Source organism: Pseudorca crassidens, chromosome 7 (genome assembly GCF_039906515.1).
Source record: "Pseudorca crassidens isolate mPseCra1 chromosome 7, mPseCra1.hap1, whole genome shotgun sequence".
Lineage (NCBI taxonomy): Eukaryota > Metazoa > Chordata > Mammalia > Artiodactyla > Delphinidae > Pseudorca > Pseudorca crassidens.
In genome coordinates, this window is record NC_090302.1 from 13,364,304 (window position 1) to 13,387,135 (window position 22,832).

The 22,832-nt window shown below is 48.4% G+C and overlaps 1 protein-coding gene across 13 annotated transcripts in view; it reads left to right on the forward strand.

Annotated features, from left to right (window-relative positions):
- The window catches only part of GGTA1 (glycoprotein alpha-galactosyltransferase 1 (inactive)), a 65,578-nt gene that overhangs the window by 31,694 nt on the left and 11,052 nt on the right, over positions 1-22,832 (forward strand). For 2 of the 13 annotated variants that reach the window (XM_067743441.1, XM_067743444.1), the window contains exons 2-6: positions 2,384-2,499; positions 11,316-11,404; positions 18,013-18,048; positions 19,782-19,847; positions 20,735-20,836. In XM_067743441.1, coding sequence (XP_067599542.1) covers positions 11,325-11,404; positions 18,013-18,048; positions 19,782-19,847; positions 20,735-20,836 — 284 coding nt within the window. In that variant the 5' untranslated portion in view covers positions 2,384-2,499; positions 11,316-11,324. Of the gene's footprint in view, positions 1-1,691; positions 1,769-1,823; positions 1,960-2,108; positions 2,128-2,383; positions 2,500-11,315; positions 11,405-18,012; positions 18,049-19,781; positions 19,848-20,734; positions 20,837-22,832 lie in introns of those variants that run through there. The other 11 variants (XM_067743449.1, XM_067743450.1, XM_067743451.1 and 8 more) reach the window with 8 other exon arrangements.

A 22,832-nucleotide genomic window follows, 5' to 3' on the forward strand; every position in this document is an offset into this window, starting at 1 on the left:
TGAATGCTGGCTGTCGTCTGACAGGCCCGTGGACTGTTAGGGCTGGAAGGGACCTTGGTGACCATCGAGTGATGAGATTAGTCAGCCTGGCCGGGATGCCAGGCTCTTAACCTGGACAGCCTCTGGCCTCCTTTGATCAGCAGAGCAACATGGCCTGAGGCTCCCTTGCTCCAGTTCCCCGCCTCTCAATTAAAAACCGACCACAAGTATGTGCTCCTTTCTTTTGAGAGTCTGTTCTTCAGGGAGGGAGGAATTTCATGTTGGATCCTCTGGAAGTTGAATTTTCTGCCTTCCAGGTTTGCATGCTCTGTCGAGCTGTGGTTAACCAACCTGGAGCTTCTGATTCCACTAACCTGTAGAGTGTCCCCCGGGGGCAGCTCAGGAGGAAGGGCGGCATGAGACCCACCAGCTGGTGACCTCGAGCAAGTCGCAGAGGCTCTCAGAGCCTCCCTCCCTTCCCTGACCCCTGGGTGGGTGAGCCTGAGGACTCACTGAGCTAAAGGCGAGAGGCTGCTTTGTAAACTATAAAACGGAAGACCGGTGTGATCAGTGCTTGCTCGTAGAAAGGACCGGTTTATCTTAGCGCAGCTCCTTAGCCTCCAAAGGCTGTCATCTTTCCCTTCCCTGTTGACCACAGTACAGATGCCTGGATCATTTAATGCAACAGATCTTCCCTGAGCCCATAGTGAGGTGCTCCGTGGTGCTCGGTATTGGGAGGTCCACCCCAAGAGAAGGAAAAAAGCAAGGTCTATCCGTGACCCTGTGTCCTGAGAGCCAGAGTCAGGGAAAGACAGAATGCCCCAGAGAATGCAGTTTCCAGCAGGAGGGTTTCTGTTCACTTTTGCTCTTAACATACACACAGAGAAGGGACATTTGGGATGAATTTTCACAAGGTAGACACACCTGTGTAACCACTACCTGGCTCCAGAAACAGCATGGAACTCCCCCGGGGCCCCTTCCCAGTCTCTACCACCCCCCTCTCTGACTTCTAGCACCACAGGTTGGTTTTGCCTATTTCTGAACGCTCAATGAATGGAGTCACCCAGGCCTGCTTTCGCTCAGTGAGAAAGAAGTGTGTGTGAGACGCATCCTGCTGCTGTCAGTGGCTGTAGCTGGTTACTTCTCGCTGACGTACGTGGACTCCCACGCTCGATCGCACCCGATCTGTCTGATGGTGCGCCTTGGGGTCGTTGCCAGTTTTTGGTGCACTGTGAATGTTCCAGTCCGTGTCTCTGGGTGAGCTTATGTGTACTTTCTTTGAGGTATAGACCTGGGTGGAATAACTGGGTTGTAAGGTGTGGCTGGGTTAGCTGTAGTAGATGCCGGCAGGAAGGATTTAAGTAAGTAGTTAAGCAGCACTTCCAGACCCTGAAGACTGTGGTCGACTAGCTCATGCCCGCAGAGGAGGGGGCCGTGAAGGCTCTGGAGAACAAGAGGAAGAGGCTGGATTAGGCATCCCTTGGAGGCTGGGGGGCAGTCCTTGGCCCCTTTCCATCTGGTTTTGGTCCCGTCTCCTTGGTCTGTCTGGGGTTTCCAGTCTGTACTCCCAAGGAGGTGTCCAGGGCCACTTGGGAGAGATGGGTAGGGGGGCTTTAAGCTTCATTTCCCTGCATCAACCACAGCTCCCTGTGTCCTCTGTTTCACATAGGGGTTCTGAGAATGACTTTATGTGCTTTTTTTTTTTTTAAAGCTTTCGCTGTTTCAATATTTGAAAATCCACCGCTGTGAGGTCCCTTCCAGCTGGGAAGTTCTATTTTGGGAGCTGGAGGTGGGTGTGGGAAGGGTTAAGCATTATTCAGCCAAAGAGCAGGGTTGGGCCTCAGTGACCTTTTAAAGTTCTTATAGCTCGGCTTGCAATGCGGGCGATCTCAGAACGTTCTATAAAAATAGCGCTCAAACAAAACAACTTCTGAAGCCTAAAGGATGTGGAAGAGAGGCTCGAAGTGGAGGAACGTTTAGGTGGCTGACAACAAGAGTCTTGAGGACTCTCTCCTTCAAGCACCCCTCTCCATTTTTTTCCCTTCCTTTTTAACTCTCCATCAGCTGTTCTTGGTAGCTGTCACTTGGGGTTGTTTGGGTTCAGAACGGTTCTCATTTTCGCCCAGGAGCGGGTGACGCAGGTGGCCTGTACGTCTCTCCCGAGGGTGGTGGCCTTCCCTCCTCCAACACCAGCCCTAGTTTGGACCTGTAGTTTCGCTTGGTGAGGGAGGCCGGGCCGTTCCCGGGCCCAGAGAGGAACGTCTCTGCCTTGGCATGCAGCTCTGAGTCAACAGGCCTGATAAACGGCCCACTTCCCAGGGCCAGCAAGGAACAAAGCCCTGACTGCTGCTGCGGGATCCGTCTGCCCCCCTCTTCCCGAAACAGCTGTTTATTCTTTTGACAGGAGTTGGAACGGAGCACCTTCCTTTCCTCCCAGCCCGGCCTCCTTCTGCAGAACGGAGCTCAATAGAACTTTGTTGTTTTGCCTTTTACTCTGGGGGGAGAGAAGCAGACGATGAGGTACGTGACATGTTGAAATGATTTACCTCTGCCTTGTCGGGGTCACTGGGGGTTTTGTGAGCCAGCTGCGGCGTGCATGCCCCTGGGGGAGGAACCCCGCTCTCCCCTGCTTGCTGGTCCCCTCGGTAGTTCTAGAAGAAGACAGAGTCCTCCTCTCCCCGGCGTCGGATCAAGTGGGTGCTGGTGGGATGCTGGTCCAGTCCCTGTTAGTTTGCTGCCCCTGGCAGGACCTCACAGGGCGTGGCTGCAGCCTGGGGTTTTCTGTGCAGGACTCAAAGTGCCATTGCAGGGGCAGGAGGGCGAGTCTTGGGGCCCAGGACCTGCGTTGCGGGTGGATGCAGAGCCCTCTCAGGGCAGCGCCGACCCTTCATTTACCTCCCCTTCTTTCTCTTGGAAAAACTCTTGCACACTGATTTCTGGGCCAGGCAGCAAGGAAAAGCTGGCTGGATCCAGGCTTCGGATTTCCTGAAGGGGATTCAAGAAAGGGCACTACAAGACGTCCCTCCGAGAACAGGTTGTTCCGTCTGTGATGGCTGGAGCGACAGCTAGTTGTATATTTAGTCTGAAGCTTGTCTCTTGTTTTCCTCCGTCTGTGTTTACTCTGACCCTTGTAATGAAAAACATAACTGGAAACAGCCCTCCATGCACTTTTTTTCCCCCACGAATTATAACATGTTTCTCCCAACAGGGAGCATTTCCCCGTAATGCCCACCAATTTAGAGAGGTTTTAGGATAAAGCAGCATTCTCCCTCCTCACCCTCAGCACCACCCCCTGCCAAAGCTGGGCCTGGGAGGCACAGGGTCTGCCTTTCAAACACACCACCCACCTGTGGGTGAGCCCAGTGATCTATCTCAGCCTTTGCCAAAGCTCAGTTTCCTCAGCTAAAAGCCGCTGCGCTGACCAGGATGAGGGATGAACAGGATGGAGTGAGTGCGGAAGGCTCCCACACCAGGCACACAAGAGGCACCTGGAAATGGCAGAGGAGTTGAGCCAGTGCTCACCAGCTGGTCCAAGGAGAAGCTAGCCCCTCAGTGAGTCTAGCCTGTGATTAGCTGGCTTTGGGTCAATTGCTAAGTGGTAATCATGAAAGGCAAAATGAGAGGATGTTGCAGAGAGACATGGGTGGTTAGTCCATGGGTAAGCCTGCATGTTTACTGAGAACAAAAGAGTTAAAAGGGTGGACACTAGAGGCCAGCTCTCTGGACCTGAATCCTGGCTCCACCACTTTACGCTGTGTGGCATTGGGCAAGTCACTTAACCTTTCTGAGCCTCCATTTTCATATGTGTAAAATGAGCATGATACTAGAATGCCTTCACAGGGTCGTTGTGAGGCTTACCTGAGAGATTACTGGTAAAGCATTTAGCCTGGGGCCTGGCCTGGTTCAGTTGGGGGGCATCCAAGTGTTGCAGGGCCAGAAGCGTATTCAATTTTCAGGGTCTGCTTTAAGAAAAAGAATGCAGAGTTGCAAGTATAATATTAGTGCGGAAGTGAATGCAGTCGTCCCTCGGTATCCACAGGGGATTGGTTCCAGGATCTCACAGACACCAGAATCTGAAGATGCTCAGGTCCCTTACATAAACGGCATAGTATTTGCATATAACCTACACACATCCTCCTGTTCACTTTAAGTCACCTGGAGATCACTTACAATACCGAGCATGATGTAAATGCTATGTAAATAGTTGCATGTACGCAGCAAATTCAAGTTTTGCTTTTTGGAACTTTCTGGAATTTTTTGTTTTTTAACATTTTCGATCTGTGGTTAGTTGAATCCGTAGATATGAAACCCATGGTTATGGAAAACTATTTAGAATGTGAGGAGACATCCCAACAAATAACAAAAATTGACAAATACTCGACATAGGACAAAATCCAGAAAACATCCTAATAAAATGTGAAAGTAATAGAAAATGATCAGTAGTGCTCAGCTGTCTGATGCCCCTGTCGTACTTTGGCTGCGTACTCCTGGGCTGCCTCTCTGCTGATTTTGTAGTATCATTTTTAACAGAGACAAAGACCAATCCGTTTTGCCTCTAGCATGGTTAGTCAGTGGTTGCTTTTTATAGCTGCGAGTTTAGAAGTTTCTTTCAGCTTTACAACTTGTTATCGGTGATGCCACGGCTGTGAACCTTCTGGCACTTTCTTGCTCAGCTGGCACCAGCCAGATCTCTGAAGAACTCAGCTCTTCGATCCTGGATGGCGGGAGGGGGGTGTGGGTACCAGGTGGCTGTGAGGTCTGGATCACTGGGACCCCTGAGCAGGGAGCAGAGTAGCAGCTAGTTCAGCTCCTTCTCTTGTGGGTCAAAGTGGGGGGCTCCTGGGAGCTCAGCAAGGCCTAGCTGGGGCAGGTTGTTCCTGGGACCCAGGTAGGTCTGCAGGGAGTGGGGTCAGTATTCAGGCCCCACCTGCAGCCCTGGGACAGGCACCCAGGCTGGAGTGATTCCCCCAGGCAGGAGCAGTGCCTCGCCTCGGGGCAGCGTTTGGGCTTTCCCCACTCTCCACCCCAGTGGGAGAGCAGGCCCAGTCTTGCCGGGGGTCCTGACTCAGAGGTTTTATAAACTTCTGGATCAGTTGGCCTGTGGGCTCAACATGAGTTGCTTGGCCGTCCTCTCTCTTGATCATCACTTCCAGGAATCTGTGGGCCATTGCAGCAAGATGAACTCCATGTGGCTGAGTGAACTTGTCCTCATAAAATGAGACTTCCAGCCCTGTGGCTGATTTCTCATCCAGGTCCTAGGTCCATCAGGAAAGCCTGAGGACTTGTTTCAAGGCTGGGGAGACTGAGGCCAGAGGAACCCGTGACCCTGGTTCCCAAAGCCGCTCTGTGTGGGAGCTGGCGTGACGTTTGAGCCGCCGCTTCCTTCACTGCCCATGGTGAGCCACGGGGGCAAAGGCCATGCACAGCGGCACCCCGAGCTGGGGGCGGTGGGGAGCTGAGCTGACCGTCACAGCATCACCGCGTGGCGTGGAGGGCTCTCGCTTGACTCTTCTGTGTGGTGCTGCCCTGGAGGGCCAAGTCTCCTCTCGGAGGGAACCACAGCTCTGCCCTCAGAGCCACGCCTTTCTGAATCTCTCCCCTGGGAAAGCATCATCCTTGTTTCCACGGCCATTGGTGGAGCAGTTACTGACCACCAGTCACAATGTGCTGTGCAAACATGTCTCCTTTTGTCCTTTCAAGAACCCCAGAGGAGGGTGTTTGAAGCTCCATTTTTGTCTGTGTAAACAGAGGCTCAGAGCCAGAGAACTTGCCCCGGGTGGTGCATATAGGGCTGCACGTTCTTAGCGGAGTTTTGTGCAGGGTGACTAATACCCAGTCAGCTCCTGAGCCTTCTCCCCACCCCCTTAGCTGCTTTGTTTTGTTTGCAACACTTGTGGGTTCCAGGGGCAGGGGGAAGGATCACGGGGAGAGAGGAAGATTCTTCAGCCTGCAGGAAGGTTTGGTTTCCTCTGCCGCTGCTGTTGCCATTCTCTCCCAAGATAATGGCTTTTCCAGGGCTTCTGAGTGCTGTGATTCAGCTGAGATGCTCACCTTTTCCCGACATGGGATGGAGAAAACAAGGGCCACGAGAATTCCTTTCAGAGAGGAATTCTATCTGGAAGGAATACCTTGACTTAGATCAGTTGGGGTGAAACTAGGAGATTCTCTGAAGTCGTGGGTGTGTGTATCATTCTGTGTGGAAGAATTAATTTATGGGCCACATGGAAATGTCTGACACTCCAGGCAAACAAGTGGAAGAGGAGGCGGGGGGAGGGGGCGAGGACGGCGGAGGAACGACAGGCTTACAGTGTGACCCTGCCTTGCGAAATGCACCCAGGTTTTTAGCAAGGAGTGGGGACGGTTTCCTGTGGAAACCGTTGCAGGGACTGAGTTCTGGGAGTGGCCCAGGAGCAGCCTGTGCTAGTGGTGGGATGGATTCAGAGGGAAATCGCAAACACCATGACAAGAGGGCCTGGGAGATGCTGGGAGGGCTCAGGTGGAACTGCGCCTGGCTGGGCTCACATGATCCTCTGAGGGGTGGGGTCCAGGTGACTCAGCTAGTTACACTCTCCCATATAAGGCAGGGTGCTAGTACTCTGTGGGTCCTAATTCTGTGCTCAACCCCTTAAATGGGATATTTGGAAGCAACCCCAACTTTCCTACTTGGTGGGTCAGAGAGTCAACCACGAATCTTCAGAATGACACAGTTTTGAAAATTCTGAGAGACAAACACATCAGCGAAGGGCTTTTAGGCCCCATTGGCTGCCAAATGCCTCATTTTATCCAGAGAGAAAAATTAAAATGTTTTAAAAGACCCGCTGGCCACCCTGCCAACCCTTCTGTCCCCAGACACTGGGGTTCCAGATTTCAGGAAGCGTGTATACACCCATTTCCAGTGCTTTGCTAAAGGATGTGAGATCGGCTCATTTGCACAGCTTCCAACTGTAAGTTTCCAACAAGAGTGATGCCTGGCCGCAGCAAAAGTAAGCAGATTCACGTCATTTATAGAGTCCAGAAAGAAATGGGCTTCTAGAGTTGCCTCTGAGGCTAATTTCTGAAATTAAAAAATCAAACAGCTGCATTTGGAGAGGGGATTAGGGGGTGTGTCTGATTTTATATCAGGCTCTCCCTGACGTAAGCGTCCATGTTCTCTACCATGAGAGCTTGTGCGTTTCTCTATTTAATGTTTCTTACACCAGGAGAAAATTTGCGTTTGATCCTCAGCAGGTGGGGTTGATAAAGCTTCGGCTGGCCTGGGCTTGATCAAAGAAAATCAAAGTCGCCTGGCATTGCCAAGGGGCTCTTAATCAGGCTGCAGCACAGAACAGCTGGATAAACCTTTCGAGTCCCGAATTTGCATCAGTTTGCTCTTTATTGTTTAACATGTTCTTATTCCAAAACCCTTATTCTTTTCTCTCAAATATGCTCTGAGCTCTTGCTAACTACCAGGCACTGTGCTGTCTTCACTGGATCCTCCCAACAGCCTGTTTTATGGATACCACTAGTAAGAACTAGCTTTTTTTTTTTGCGGTACACGGGCCTCTCACTGTTGTGGCCTCTCCCGTTGCGGAGCGCAGGCTCCGGACGCACAGGCTCAACGGCCATGGCTGACGGGCCCAGCCGCTCTGCGGCATGTGAGAACCTCCCGGACCGGGGCACGAACCCGTGTCCCCTGCATCGGGAGGCGGACTCTCAACCACTGCGCCACCAGGGAAGCCCGAACTAGCCTTTTTTGAGCATTTATATGGTGCCAGGCACGATGCTAAATATTTTATGGATGCCAACTCTTACAGTCGTCACCATTTTTAACCCCATTTTAGAGACGAGGAAACCCACCTAAACGTGATCCATTACAGGTCCACCATCCCTTTTCTGAATCCCTAGGGCCAGATATGTCGGAATTCAGAACTTTTTAGATGCCGGTATTTATGTAATGCACCCGTGCAGCAGGAGCAAGCACGTAACAAAATACATCAATATTTATGCAAAGGAACATTTCAACAGTCTCACTAAGCGGGATAGCGTTTATAAATAGCCTCTTGTCCGTTAGGGCCTGATGCCCATTGAATTATACACAGGCTTTTGGTTCTCAGAGCTTGGACTTGGGTGAGGGTCTGAAAAGATGCTTACATGTTCGGAGTTACCCATTTTCATGTGTCTCAAATCCCCGCCTCATTCCCAAGCTCCTGTGTTCTATCACCATCCACACTTCTCTGGGGCTGAAGACAGTGGCAGAGAGAGATGGCCACAGTCTCAGTCCAGATCTGTTTGCTTCCACACCCAGGCCTTTCCTTGCACTCAGTGCTAATGCTGTTGACATAGAAATCAAGTGGCTTCTTCCAGCAGCGGGGCCGAGTTGCATGCAGCCCTCTGCATTTTGTAACTTTGCTGTGGGCCCCGGGCTGTCTGTGCAAGCTCACGAGGTATTCACAGGGAAGAAGCTTGAGACCGAGGTTTCCCTGTGGCCCAGAAGGCTCATCTTCTCACGGTCTCTGGAACACCACCGATCACAGTTGTATCTGAAAGCTGGAGGTTGAGTTATGACCTTGAGTTCAGCCCTGGCTTTTCCATTTCCAAACAGAACACACCTTCTAAGCAAGAAGGAATAGAGGGCTTCCCTGGTGGCACAGTGGTTGAGAGTCCGCCTGCCGATGCAGGGGACGCGGGTTCGTGCCCCGGTCCGGGAAGGTCCCACATGCCGCAGAGCAGCTGGGCCTGTGAGCCATGGCCACTGAGCTTGCGCGTCTGGAGCCTGTGCTCCGCAGTGGGAGGGGCCCCAGTGGTGAGAGGCCCGCGTAACACACAAAAAAAAAAAAACAAAAGAAGGAATAGAGTGTCATGGCTGATCCCATACCTTTTCTTCTTTAACTGGATTTAATAATAAAGGTGATGGAGCATGTGAGATCCAAGCCGGGAATCATCTCAGAACGCTCTTTGAAAAGAATTGGAGAATAACCTGTCCCCTGAAAGGACACATCTCAGTGCCATTCTCATTTTATCTCATGCGCTCAACAGACATTTACTGACAGCCCCGTCTGCTGTCTGTGGGGCACTGGGGATTCAGGGTTGAATAAGAAGACATCCTTCCTGGGACTTGCCTGGCAGTCCAGTGTTTAAGATTCCATGCTTCCAGTGCAGGGGACATGGGTTCCATCCCTGGTCAGGGAACTAAGATCCCACATGCCACGTGGTGTGGCCAAAAAAAAAAAAGAAGACGACGTCCTTTCGGCCCTCAGGAAGCTCAAACGAATGATTAGGGGAGACAGAGCCAAAATGTGGACGTTACCACATGAGCCGCCTCCCAAGGTGATGTGTACAGCAACGTAAATAAAGTGATGAGGGAGCTGGAGGAGAGAAAGGGGGCTTCGCTGGTGGTCAGGGGTGGAGCTGGGAAGTGGCTTCCCCAAGGCGATGACATTGGCTCCCACGTGTCCACTCTTGTGTTTTCTCCACCTCCTGGTCCTCTCCTTCTCGCCCCCTCTTCTATCCTACCTCTAAGTGTTGGCATCTTCAAGCTTCAGCCCAGGGCCCTCCTTCCTTTTTTTCTCTCTACATTCTCTCCTTGGTAATCGAATTCATTCCCTTCACGTTAAATACTGTCCTGGGTCCGTGGACAGCTCCTCCAACTGCACAGCCTGCCCACATCTCTCCCATGAACTTCAGGCTTGGAAGTCCACTTGCCTACTCGTCTCCATTCAGGTGTTCACACACTCCTCAAAATACACACATCCAAAAGGCAATTCATGGTCATTATCCTTCAAGCCTGTTCCTCCTCCAACCCATTTGAGGAAATGCTACAACCCGCCTGCTTAAGCAGAAACCTTGTTTCTTCCCTCATCCCTGATGACTAAATTACCAGCCAAATCCTATCAGTTCTGTCTCCGAAGTATATTTTGAATGAAGCCACCCTTTGAGGCAGGCCACCTCCTCTTTGTGACCATTAAAATAGTCTGCCCTTGTCCTTTTATCCGTTCTGCATACCCAGCGCCCAGATGGGTCTCTCTGAACGAAGTTGGATGAAGTGATTCTTCAGCTTCAGATGCCTTGGTGGGTCCCCACCCACTTTCCATGCCTTTCCAGGCTCTGACTGCCCCTGCCCACCCTCTGACTGCCTCCTACCACCACCCCGCCCTCGTTCCAGCCGCTCAGGTGGGACAACTTCGCTATTTTCTTCTTGTCCAGGTTTTTTGCTTTTGTTTTATTCCAAACACAAGAAGCTTTTTCTCGGTCAGCCTGGTATAGATGCTGTTTCCGAAATATTCTCACCCTTTCTCATGGCACTTTTCATCCTTTTCCATCCTATCTTCATCCCGTGGGAAGCTTTAAAATCCCCTCCCCAGTGAGGGCTTCCCCGACTACCCAAATTGAGGTACTTCCCAAACCATTATTCCATACCCATCACCCCTTCCCCCTTCAATCACAATTTCATGCGGCAATCAGGAAGTAGTTATATACCTACTGTGTGTCGATTGTGTGGGTGTGGAGAAGAAGAGCTGGCTGGGAAGTGGTTGAGTCTGGATTGTAAAGGACCAGGGAGTTTTCCCCTCTGAGGATGGGCATATAGGCAGTATATCAAGGGCAGCAGAGCTCAGGAATGGATGGTTCCCCAAAATCACATGCCAAGAGGTGGGGCAATCTGAGTCAGAGGCAGCTGGCGTCCATGGGAAACATTAGCTAGACCCTCACTCTAGAAAAATGGTACAGATGAACTTACTTGTAAAGCAGAAATAGAGTTACAGATGTAGGGAATAAACTTACGGTTACCAAGGGGGGAAGGGGGGATGGGATGAAGTGGGAGATTGGGATTGACATATATACACTACTATGTATAAAATAGATAACTAATGAGACCCTACTATATAGCACAGGGAACTCTACTCAATGCTCTGTGGTGACCTAAATGGGAAGGAAATCCAAAAAAGAGAGGATATATGTACACATATAACTGATTCCCTTTGGTGTACAGCAGAAACTAACACATCATTGTAAAGCAACTATACTACAATAAAAATAAGTAAGTAAATAAATAAATAAACAAACAACCCCCGACTCTCCCACGTCCATGGTGAACCTTGTGATCAATCAGGGTACTTTCCCCCTGAGCCTCAAAGTGGCCTTAGCGTCCTTCCCAACCCAAGCAGCCCCGTCAATTCATTGAACTGGCTAATTTGCCATCACAGGCCTATGCAGTTTAAGGTAGAACATGCTCCTTAGCTCTCGTTAAATATTCATCAACTTTTCATTTTAGAAAGGATATGGGTAGAAGCATTTCTTAAAAACCATATCCCATTTTCAACATTTAATCTATTTTTCCCCCTCTTCTTTTCTTTTCCCAGGAGAAAATAATGAATGTCAAAGGAAAAGTGATTCTGTCAATGCTGGTTGTCTCAACTGTAATTGTTGTGTTTTGGGAATATATCAACAGGTAATTATGAAACACGATAAAGTGATGTTAATGAAAGTCTCCTCTAATCTCCAGGTATCAGCCCAGTCAGCAGGTTGAATTAAAATTAGGATTAACTGACACCATAAAGAAGGGGTTCCATCCTTCCTGTATCCCTGAGCCCTAGACTGTCTTTAAAATCATTAGATCTTTTTTTCTTTTTTAAAAGATTTATTTATTTTATTTTTGGCTGCGTTGGGTCTTCGTTGCTGTGCACAGGCTTTCTCTAGTTGCGGCGAGCAGGGGCTACTCTTTGTTGTGGTGCGCGGGCTTCTCATTGCGGTGGCTTCTCTTGTTGAGGAGCACGGGCTCTAGGTGCGCGGGCTTCAGCAGCTGTGGCACGTGAGCTTAGTTGCTATGCAGTATGTGGGATCTTCCCTGACCAGGGCTTGAACCCATGTCCCCTGCATTGGCAGGCGGATTCCTAACCGCTGTGCCACCAGGGAAGTCCCAGAATCATTAGATCTTCATGCACCTTCTAAGTAATTAATTATCTTCCTTCCGCCATGTTCCTAATGTCTTGATTTTTATACCTTTGCGGTTCTGGGTAGGCTAGAGCCAGAAACAGTAAGGTCATATTAAGACCAAAATGTCATATTAAATTATTTATATGACCAGATATGGAAATTACCTTAAGAAATTTCAGACAGGAATTCCATGAGAAATCCGCCCTGGTTTTCGCAGTCCTAAAATGTTTGCTAAGTTTAAAGGGACAACTCAAGGTTGCTGACTTTAGTGCAAAATACACTCTGAATTGCTGGTGACTCATCGGTGCCTGGCAAAACTTTGGGGTATTTTGTCTTTCTTTTAACCCTGGAAAGCAAGATGAATTACATATTTCTGAGTTTTCAAGTTCATCCGTGGATTCACCCCAAATATTTGAGCTGCTTCTGTGTTTTTGGAAACTACCAATGCCTCGGAGATTCCAGCTGCAGAGGCCCCTGACAGAAAGGAGTCTCCGCAAGTGGCTACAAAAATGCATGATGGTTTTGACTTAAGAGGCATTGGTACAGCTCAGCCTTTCTTTCAAAGAGGCCACCTTAGGGCTTCCCTGGTGGCATAGTGGTTGAGAATCTGCCTGCCAGTGCAGGGACATGGGTTCGGGCCCTGGTCTAGGAATAGCCCACATGCCGCGGAACAACTAAGGGCGTGAGCCACAACTCCTGAGCCTGTGCGTCTGGAGCTTGTGCTCTGAGACAAGAGAGGCCGTGACAGTGAGAGGCCCACACACCGCAATGAAGAGTGGCCCTCGCTCGCCACAACTAGAGAAAGCCCTCGCACAGAAACGAAGACCCAACACAGCCAAAAATAAAATAAATTAAAAAAAAAAAAAAAAAGGCCACCTTCCAATTCTGGGCCAGGAGAGCTGTCTCGTCACCATTGTTTTTTTGTTGTTGTTCTTGTTTTTTTGCGGTACGCAGGCCTCTCACTGTTGTGGCCTCTCCCGTTGCGGAGCACAGGCTCCGGACGCGCAGGCTCAGCGGCCATGGCCCACGGGCCCAGCCGCTCCGCGGCATGTGGGATCTTCCCGGACCGGGGCATGAACCCGTGTCCCCTGCATCGGCAGGCAGACTCTCAACCACTGTGCCACCAGGGAAGCCCACCACTGATATTTTCATGGTGAAGTGTCTTAGAAGCCTCCCAAGTTCAAGATGATGGCCTGGATGAACATTAGAATGTCTCTTTCAATTATTAAATTCTAAGATTTGATGAGCCAGCAGGACAATCTTGGCCACTTATAAAGGAACTGCACTTTCAGGTACATCAGTAGAAGGAGGATTCTCTGGACTCCAGAGCTATTATTCCCTGGGGTACTGCATAGATCTCACCGCTTCTGGAGTGTTATCCTGTTTCATTCTGAACAACTCATTTTAAGAAAAACAAGACAAGCTAGAGGGTGACCCTGTTCAAGTGGTCTATAAACCAGGTCTTTTGAATTGAAACTGTGGGTACTTAGTCCAAAGAAAAGATGACTCAGTGTTGGATGCAGGGAGTTCCTGGGGCTTCCTTAGATACTTGAGGGCTGAGGAAATATCCTCGCTGAAGACCGGAGCTAGGCTGCCTGGGGATGGTCCTGTGCCACCACTTACCTCCTCTGTGACTTTGGGCGAGTTATTCAGCCACACTGTTCCTCAGTTTCCCTATCTTTAAAAATGGGAGAACAAACTTATGGTTACCGGGGTGGGGGGAAGGGTGGGGGGAGGTTAACTTATGGTTACCGGGGTGGGAGTTTGGGATTGACGTGTACACACTGCTGTATTTAAAATGGATAACCAGGGCTTCCCTGGTGGCGCGGTGGTTGAGAGTCCGTCTGCCGATGCAGGGGACACGGGTTTGTGCCCCGGTCTGGGAAGATCCCACATGCCGCGGAGCGGCTGGGCCCGTGAGCCATGGCTGCTGAGCCTGCGCGTCCGGAGCCTGTGCTCCGCAGCGGGAGGGGCCACAGCGGTGAGAGGCCCGCGTAACGCAAAAAAAAAAAAAAAAAAAAAAAAGGATAACCAACAAGGACCTACTGTATAGCACAGGGAACTCTGCTCAATATTATGTAACAACCTAAATGGAAAACGAATTTGTAAAAGAATAGATACACGTATATGTGTAACTGAATCACTGTGCTGTACACCTGAAACTATCACAACATTGTTAATCAACTATACCCCAATATAAAATAATAAGTTAAAAAAAATAAAGAAATGACTGATGAATAGGGGGGCTGCTCTCCCTGTCTTAGTGAGTGTATTTGTGGAGCAGACCAGTTTGTATACCTGTAAAAGCTTTAGTAAACCTGGATTATTTTTTCTTCTAAATGGGCATAACAGTAGTACCTGCCTCATAGGGTTGGTGGATTCAATAAGTTACTGTGTATAAAGCACTTAGGGCAACACACTCAGTAAATGCTAGCTGCTCTCACCATTATCATCACCATCCTTACCGCCATCCTCATCGTCTGCTCAGAGGGCAGAATAGGACAGGGGATTTTGGCAAATAATAGAAGGAAGAGCTCTAGCAGTTGGAAGATTCCAACAGAAGAGCAAGCGCCCTTCGGGTTCCTCCCCTGAATTGAGTTGCTTGTGTAGGTAACCTTCAAGCTCTGAACGCTTGGTTGGATAACCTTGGTGTTTTGAATTGCAGCCAGAGTCATACTTCCATATTTTGGGTACTTCACAAAATTAAATTATGGGAGCCAAAGGCCCAAATGTGCATCTTGGCACTAGCCTCCCATAAAGAGGGTTATTTCTCAGTGCTGGGCACACTCTTCTCTGCACAGTAACTGGAGCAGGTTCTGGCCGCTCTTCAGGGCCATAGTCTGGCACCCAGACTGCTGCCACAGAATTCTTCAGTGTGAGGAATCTGTTTGACTGTCTGCAAGAGGTTTAAAAGGCAGCAGATTCTTTGCCACCCTGTGATTTGACCATGTGATGATCTGAGGTGAGCTGAGGGCACTAACCTTAGACAGGTGGGCAGCACTGTAGCTAAAAAGGGTTGTAAAATAACTCAATGGGACACATCAACTGATTAGGAAAGAGAACTATTGTCAGTAGAGCATCCTGAAAGAATGTTTGATTTGAGGCTGGATAAGAAAAAATTCTTAGAATTTTAGAGATGGAAGAAACCTTAAAAGTTATAATAAAGTAATGATAGTGAGGGTGCTTTTGATGATAGCAGCTACTAGTTATTGAGCATTTGCAGGTGCCAGGAACTGCACTGTGCATTCCCTCTAGTTCTTAAAATAGGCCTGCAAGTAAGTATTAGTCAGCATTTCCAGATGAGGAACACTGAGTCTCCTCAATGTTAAAGGTGAATTTCAAAGTCACATTTTCAGGAAGATTTAGGTCCGGGGCTGTCTGATTGCAGCCCATTCTCGACCCACGATTACAACCCTTCCTTTAGCTGAGAGTTCCCATTTTTCAAGTGACAAAATGGAGACCAAATAGGTGAAATGACTTAACAGTGAATTTATGTCCAAGTTCTAACTAGAACTCAGATCTGATGCATCGTCTGGGGCTCCTTCTTGAGCTGGTTGTGCATGCCGAGTGCTGTGAGGGATACAGTGTGAGCCATGGAGAATTCCTACCCTCAAGGGGTTATGCTTTGGATGGAGCAAGCAGACGTACACACCAATACACCAAAAATGCAGGACTTCCCTGGTGGTACAGTGGTTAAGAATCCACCTGCAAATGCAGGGGACATGGGTTCGATCCCTGGTCCGGGAAGATCCCACATGCCATGGAGCAACTAAGCCTGTGCACCACAACTACTGAGCCTGTGCTCCAGAGCCCGTGAGCCACAACTACTGAGCCCGCGTGCAACAACTACTGAAGCCCGTGCGCCTAGAGCCCATGCTCCACAGCAAGAAAAGCCACCGCGATGAGAAGCCCACGCAATGCGACGAAGAGTAGCCCCTTCTCGACGCAACTAGAGAAAGCCCGTGCGCAGCAACAAAGACCCAACACAACGATAAATAAATAAATAAATATATTTTTTAAGTTAAATTTAGAAAATCAAACCAAAAGCCTAGATAAAGTTAAATTAAAAAAAAAAACCAACAATGCGAGTGGAGGAAGGACATCAGAGGGAGAGAAAAGGGGCAGTTCAAGAAGGCAAAGATTATGTTTGGCTTAGAGAGGGATCTATTTTTTCTGCCTTCATTTACAAATATTTATTGAGCACCTACTGTGTGCCAGGCACTGTGCTAGGATCGTACCAAGGAAGGCACAGAAGAGGTGGCATTTGAGCTGTGCCTTGAAGGATGAATATGTGTCAAATGCCATACACTGCAGTGTGGGTGTTGCTGTGACCTGAGATGTCAAAGGCTTCTGGGAGAGGAGGGTGCAAAGGGCAAGATGGCAGATTAAAAAGTTGGGACAAGGTGGCGAATCTGAATCTGCAGATTGATGCCCTGAGTGCCAGGTGGGGGTCTGAGTGCTGAGTTGCAGCGGGCCCACCCCCTCCTCTCCCCTCTCCCTTCCTCCTCTTGTAGGGCGTGGAGTCAGATTCCCCAGGTTCAAATACTGTTTCTTCTCCTAGCAGTACGACCTTGAACAAAACCACTTAATGTGTAGGTGCCTCTGAGGAAGAATAGAACCTCCTTCGCTGACTGTTGGGAGGATTTAATGAGCTAATACATGTCAGTCTCTTAGAACAGTCCCTGGCCAAGTATTAGCTATTATGAATATTGTCGGATCAATAAACAGATTTAGAAACGGGGGGCGTTAGAGCTTGGTCCACAAGTGTTGAGCTCAGAGGGGGACGTGGGTGGAAAGAGGGCATGCATTTTACCCCTATCAGGAGATGTGGACCCCCAGCAGGGGCAGAAGGCAAAGTCTGAGACAAATATTAGTCATTTATATTTTTCAGAGATGAGGGCAGCTGGGGCCAGAAAGGCGCTGAGCCAGGGCAGGTACCTGAGCCCAGGTCCAGAACTGTTTCTACCAAGCTCTCTCCTTTATATTCACAGGGAGGAGAAGTGAGTAAGTAAGGTTTAGCCACTGGGCACAGCTTCCGTGCACAAAACAATGGAGGAATCTAGTACTATAAGTCCTGTCCCTTTGCCCCCCAAATGTCTCTCAAGTCAGTACACTCCTCTCCCTCCATCTCCCTGGCTCCCTTGACCTGGGCCTGGACCACTGCCAGCCTCATGACTAGTCACCCATATCTACTCTCACAAGGCCTACAGATAGGACCCTATTCGTCTCCTGCCTAAAACTCTTCAAGGGCAAAATCCCCAGCAGGCCCCAGCGAGGGGACCTCTGGCTACTTCTCTGTTTATTTCCTTGCACATTAAGTGCCTCCTTCCTTTCTCAGGGCCTTTGCATATTTTTGTCTCTGTTAGGGACATTCTTCCCAGTTCCTCTTCCCCTGGACTCCTATTTATCCTTCAGAACTCAGCTAAAACATTATCCCCTCCTCTGGGAAGCCTTCCAGGTCTTCCTGTTAAGTGCTCCTGGTTACTTATGCTTTTTTCTTTTTTCCTGCTGTCCCCAGTAGCTTGTCTGCATCACAAGGACGCATAGGGACTGTGTCTGTCTCAGTCAATGCCATATCCCCAGCACTTGGCATGTAACACACTGTCAGCAAGTATTTGTTGAATGAAGGGAGGTGGTCCCCTAGAGGAGTCATACAGTCGCTGGTCCAGTCTTGTAGGTGCCTTCAGATGGTCTCACTGCCTTCGTTGGCTAAAGAAATGCCCTTTGAGGCTGCTCTGTAGAAGGCTCTGAGCTGGTGGTATGCTGGCTCTGCAGTCGTTGGTTTTAAGATAATCCTGGGTGATTCCTGAGCAGGTGGCAGGAGGGGACCTGTCTGTGGAGCCTCTCCCTCAGCAAGGCCACCCTGGACAATGGAGAGCTGCCATCTTTTTTTTGTTTTTAACTGAGATTTGAGATTCTCCAGAGACCTTCTTCCCACCCCTTGTTCTGAGTAATCCAGAAGTGACTGAAGTCCCTTGACATCATTGGTTCTATCTCAAAGGAAGGTGGAAACCTGGGAGTAGACAAAACCCAAGCTCTCAACTCAGCCCAGGACTTCAATGATAATGGTTTTCTCCAAATTAAAAGTAACATGATATGTTTTTATTTCTCATTTGCTTTTAGCCCAGAAGCCTCTTTGTTCTGGATAAACCAGTCAAAGTAAGTGCTTTGAATTCTAGATATCTATGGGATGCCTCCCATGTCCACTCTGGCACCCCTACAGTCCATTCTTAACATGGCAGGTGGTGATGCAGCTCTGGTCACAGGTGGAGGGGAGGGGTCCCAGGGGTCTGGCCTGTACTCCTCCAGCCCCCTAGTCTTGCCTTTACAGAGCCGTGACTCTTGTTTTGTCCGTGCTTCTCATCAACTATCTGTCTCTTTAAGTATTGTTGTCTGGAGAACATTCCTGCCTTACTCATAAAAATAATCAGGGTAGATATTGTCCATTATGCAGCCCACTACATGTTGTATAAAGACCCCTGCAAGAAATTTTGTTGAGACAGAGGATGCGGAAAAAAGTTTGGGTTTCCCAATGAACCAGTGTATGTAGGAGGAGGAGGAGGAGGAGGAGGAGAAGGATTGGCAGTTAGGACTCTGTAAGCCTTCATTTTTCTGTCTTTGTCTTGGTTGCCAAGAAGCTCAGAGCAAAGTGTTGTGCTTAACTTGTACTTTCCTCGGCCTTCATTTCTGATATAATTTCTCCCCTGGTGTTAAATCCTGGCTTTTGTGCTTACATGCCGTGGGATCTTGGCAATTTGCTCAAACCCACTCAACCAATATCTCAGCCATAAAATAAAAATAAAGGTAAAACTTTCATTCTCACAGAGTGGCTGAGATGACCCAAGTCATGTGAAAACACCTACCTGAGTGACTAAAATGTTCCTCTGTTTCCTTTTGTTTTTGTTTGGTTTGTTTAGTTTTGTCTTTATTCTTGTATTGTTTCCCTATTTATTGTAACCATACCTTCTTTTTTTTTTGAATTTTGGAAAATTTATTCATTTTATGCAGTGGGAAAAAGAAAAAGTAACCATACCTTCTTAATCATAGACCATCTCAAGCACTTCTTGAAAGTAGATGGGCTTTAAAATAGGTTTCTTACTATTTATACCCATTCATGCCTCACCACCTTATTTGTCCAACCGAAGGGCATTGTATCCCCTGGCTTCCCCGTCTTTTCCTGCCTCCGGAAGGTGCCCACCTTGGAGAAACTCTCACAGTGAATGTGGACACTTCAGCATGTGTGTGGTGAAAGTGGTTCTGATTACAGATTGCTGAGCTTCTTTCTGGTTTAGAGACCCTCAGATTTCCTGAGTCTGTCACTGCTGACCTTTGTAGCAACTCAAATTCTCCTCGTTTAGCAAAAGAGATCATTCTTGGAAACGTGCACTGTTTTCTTGAAAGACGCCGACTTGCTACAGTCATTTTCAACTTAGAAAGCTCTTTTACGTATGCTACTTTGTTTAGTCTTCAAAGCCACCTTCATGGTAGATTTATTATTGTTGTTGTTATTATTAGCATCTAACTTTTCAGAGGAGAAAATCAAGCTTCAGAGAGGGAAAATGTCCGATCACAGTCACACAACTAGTAAATGGCAGATCCAGGACCCAGAGTTATGTATTAGTTACCTCCACATCTTGTCATTCTTCTCTCCTCTCCCTGCTAGGGCTCCCTGGATGAGCTGAGCGCCAGGGGACGCCCAAGGGAGGGGAGATCCAGGGAGTGTCAGGTCCATCTCTCATTCAGCTAGAGCGGTGTCGCTTTGGCTCATTTTATGAATTAGTGATTTAAAAAAAAATTTTTTTAAGTGACCTGCCATCAAAAGAGTTTGGAAAACCCCCAGTTTGGGACTGCCTCATTTTCTAAAAACGTTTGTCATCTTTTTCATTTCTTAGAAACCCAGAAGTTGGTGACAGCAGCATTCAGAAGGGCTGGTGGTTTCCAAGCTGGTTTAACAATGGGTAAGGCAGTCAGACAATGGTCTGTTTATCCACCCGACGCTATAGAGTCCAAATAAAATGGTTTCATGTGGGGATATTGATATATGTAGAGCTGATTCACTTTGTCATACAGCAGAAACTAACACACCATTGTAAAGCAGTTACACTCCAATAAAGATGTTAAAAAAAAATTAAAGACTAAAAAAAAAAAAAGTGGTTTCACAGCCATAAACTCAGTCACTTGTCTTTCTGGCCTATTGGAAGCACACAAGGACTCTATTTCATGGTTGGGACTGGGACATTAAGTTTGGTTTTCATGTTTTTGTTTTTTCCCATTTAACTTGAGGATGAGTGAAATTCAGGCTAAAGTTGGGATTGCAGGAAAGACTGTCATACGCTAAACGTTTTCATGAGGACGGTTTTATGAAGTTTCCCTCCCCCTGAAATAACCTGATGGTTGTTGGGTCATTAAATTGCTAACTGTGCTGACCTGGGAGGATAATAAGAAAGGTGAGTACTGCACCTTTGCATCAAAAGTACGTCTTTATGAATAAACGTATAGTATCATGAACCTTTCTCCAGACATTCACTTGGTGCACATGTTCTCTGCCTTGGCACCCGTTTTTTTTTTTTTTTTTTTTCTTTGCGGTACACGGGCCTCTCACTGTTGTGGCCTCTCCTGTTGCGGAGCACAGGCTCCAGACGCACAGGCTCAGTGGCCATGGCCCACGGGCCCAGCCGCTCCGCAGCATGTGGGATCTTCCCGGACCGGGGCACGAACCCATGTCCCTTGCATCGGCAGGCGGACTCTCAACCACTGCGCCCCCAGGGAAGCCCTTGGCACCCGTTTTTGCAGGATCCTCACTCACCTCCCTGCCTTCCTCAGCTTGTTTTCCCTTTGTATGTAGGACCCACAGTTACCACGAAGAAGAAGAAGATATAGACAAAGCAAAGGAACAGAGAAAGGAGGACGAAGAGGAGCTTCAGCTCTTGGACTGGTTTAATCCACAGTAAGAAAAGAAGCGTTGCCCCAAGTTCAGTAAATCCATAGCTCAGCAGCGGTGGGGGCTGCATAGGCCACAGTGCCGGGGAGAGCGTTCCTGACTGAGGAGACAGAGTCTTAGCATCTATTAGACTTTGAAAACAGATTAGATGAGAAACTGAGAGGCTGGATATTTTGACTTAAATGCTTGAGCAACAACTACAGTGATTCTGACAGCAGTTAGCCAGCGGCAGCCAATGAATCACAAAATACTGGGGCTGGAGATGTTCTCATAGGCCACGGGGTGTTGTGGAAAGCCACAGAACCTAGAGTCAGAGCAAGAAAATTCTGTGATTCGGTTAACTCATCGGTAAAAGGGCGGTGATGACCCAGAATCTCAGAGGGCCATGCACGCATTCTTTAACATACAACACATGTTTATCAAACACCTATGATATGCTAGCTACCAGTCCCTGCCCATTAATGTGTTCAGAAATTAGCTGAATGGGTTAAAAACAGCTTTTTAAAAAATTGAAATCAAATAGAAAATCAGAAGGTATCACATGAAGTAAGGATAGGTATTGTTTAGTGGAATTTTTGCTTCCGTATATATGTGTATGTGCATATGTGTTTGTGACAGAAGATGTATTTCTCACTATGAGTCATGGTCAAAAATTCTATACTAGACATTGTGTTAGGCACAGGAGACAGTAGAAATCAATCAGTATGGTTATATTCAAGAAGTTCACAGTCCTGTAGGGGTACTAGGTGTGCAACTAGCGTTTGCCATGATTAGTAAGGAGGTGTGATCAACCTGACTTAGAAGGATGCGGTTTGGGGGTAAGGAGGTAAGAGCTGTCCGGGATGACCCTGAGGCCTGAGAGACTGGTGGGTGGTGGTGCCATTGACCAGGAAAGGGTCTGTTAGTGGTGGGGGGGGCGTGAAGGACGATGAGCTCAACTGGGGATGTATGTGGATTCAGGTACTTGTGGGGTATCTGGACAGAGATTCACAGGGTGCCTGTCTTTGTCATTCAGGCTGCTATAACAAAATACCATAGACTGGATGGCTTATAAACAACAAAAATATATTTTGTACAGTTCTGGAGGCTGGGAAGTCCAAGATCAAGGCCTCAGAAGATGTGGTGTCTGATGAGGACCCACTTCCTAATGTATACATGGTCATCTTCTCACTGTTTTCTCACGTGGTAGAAGGGAAGAGGGAACTCTCTGGGGTCTCTTTTCTAAGGGCACTAATTCCATTCATGAGAGTTCCACCCTCATGACCTAATCACCTCCCTAAGGCCCCACCCACTAATACCATCATGTATGGGATTAGGTTTCAACACATGAATTTTGGGGGAACACAATAGTCAGTCTATAGCAGTGCCCATAAGTGTGGCAGAAGATACGTAGTAGAGATGTAGGAAGAGGAGCCATCAGAGTACAGGTGGCAATGGGATCTACAGGCCAGGTGGATGTCTGACATCAGCCTTTACAGGGCCAGTGGAGGAAGAAAAGTCTGAAAAGGAGCAGGAGTGGCTGTAGAGGTAGGAGGATCAGGGGAGAGTAGTATCTATTCCAGCATGAGGGGGCTTGGGCTCTGGAAAGACTGAACATGTTCTGGCAAGTTGTCTTACTGTTTTGGGATAAGGGATCCATGTCAGTGTGAAAGGATGGGGAATTTTGGCCTCCCATGTGTCATTTGAAGAGCTGGACAATGACATAGGGTAGCCATCTATGAGATGCTAAACCATTCCTGGAAATGTAAGAATATGGTGGCACTGTAGCTTTGACAAACTCCTTAGATGTGTGTGTGGGGGGGTGGTGAGACACCCCCGCCCCCATGCCCCGCGCCAAGGGCCAGCTAGATGAGCTAGAGATGGTCGCCAAGCTCCCTTCAAAGGAGGGCGGCACACTTTTACTGTGGTACTTGTGCTTTGCGGAGTGAGACTTGGAAGGCGGGGCCGGGGCTGAATTACTGGGGTCAGAGAAGAGGAACAGCTCACAGCCACCAGCTGTCAC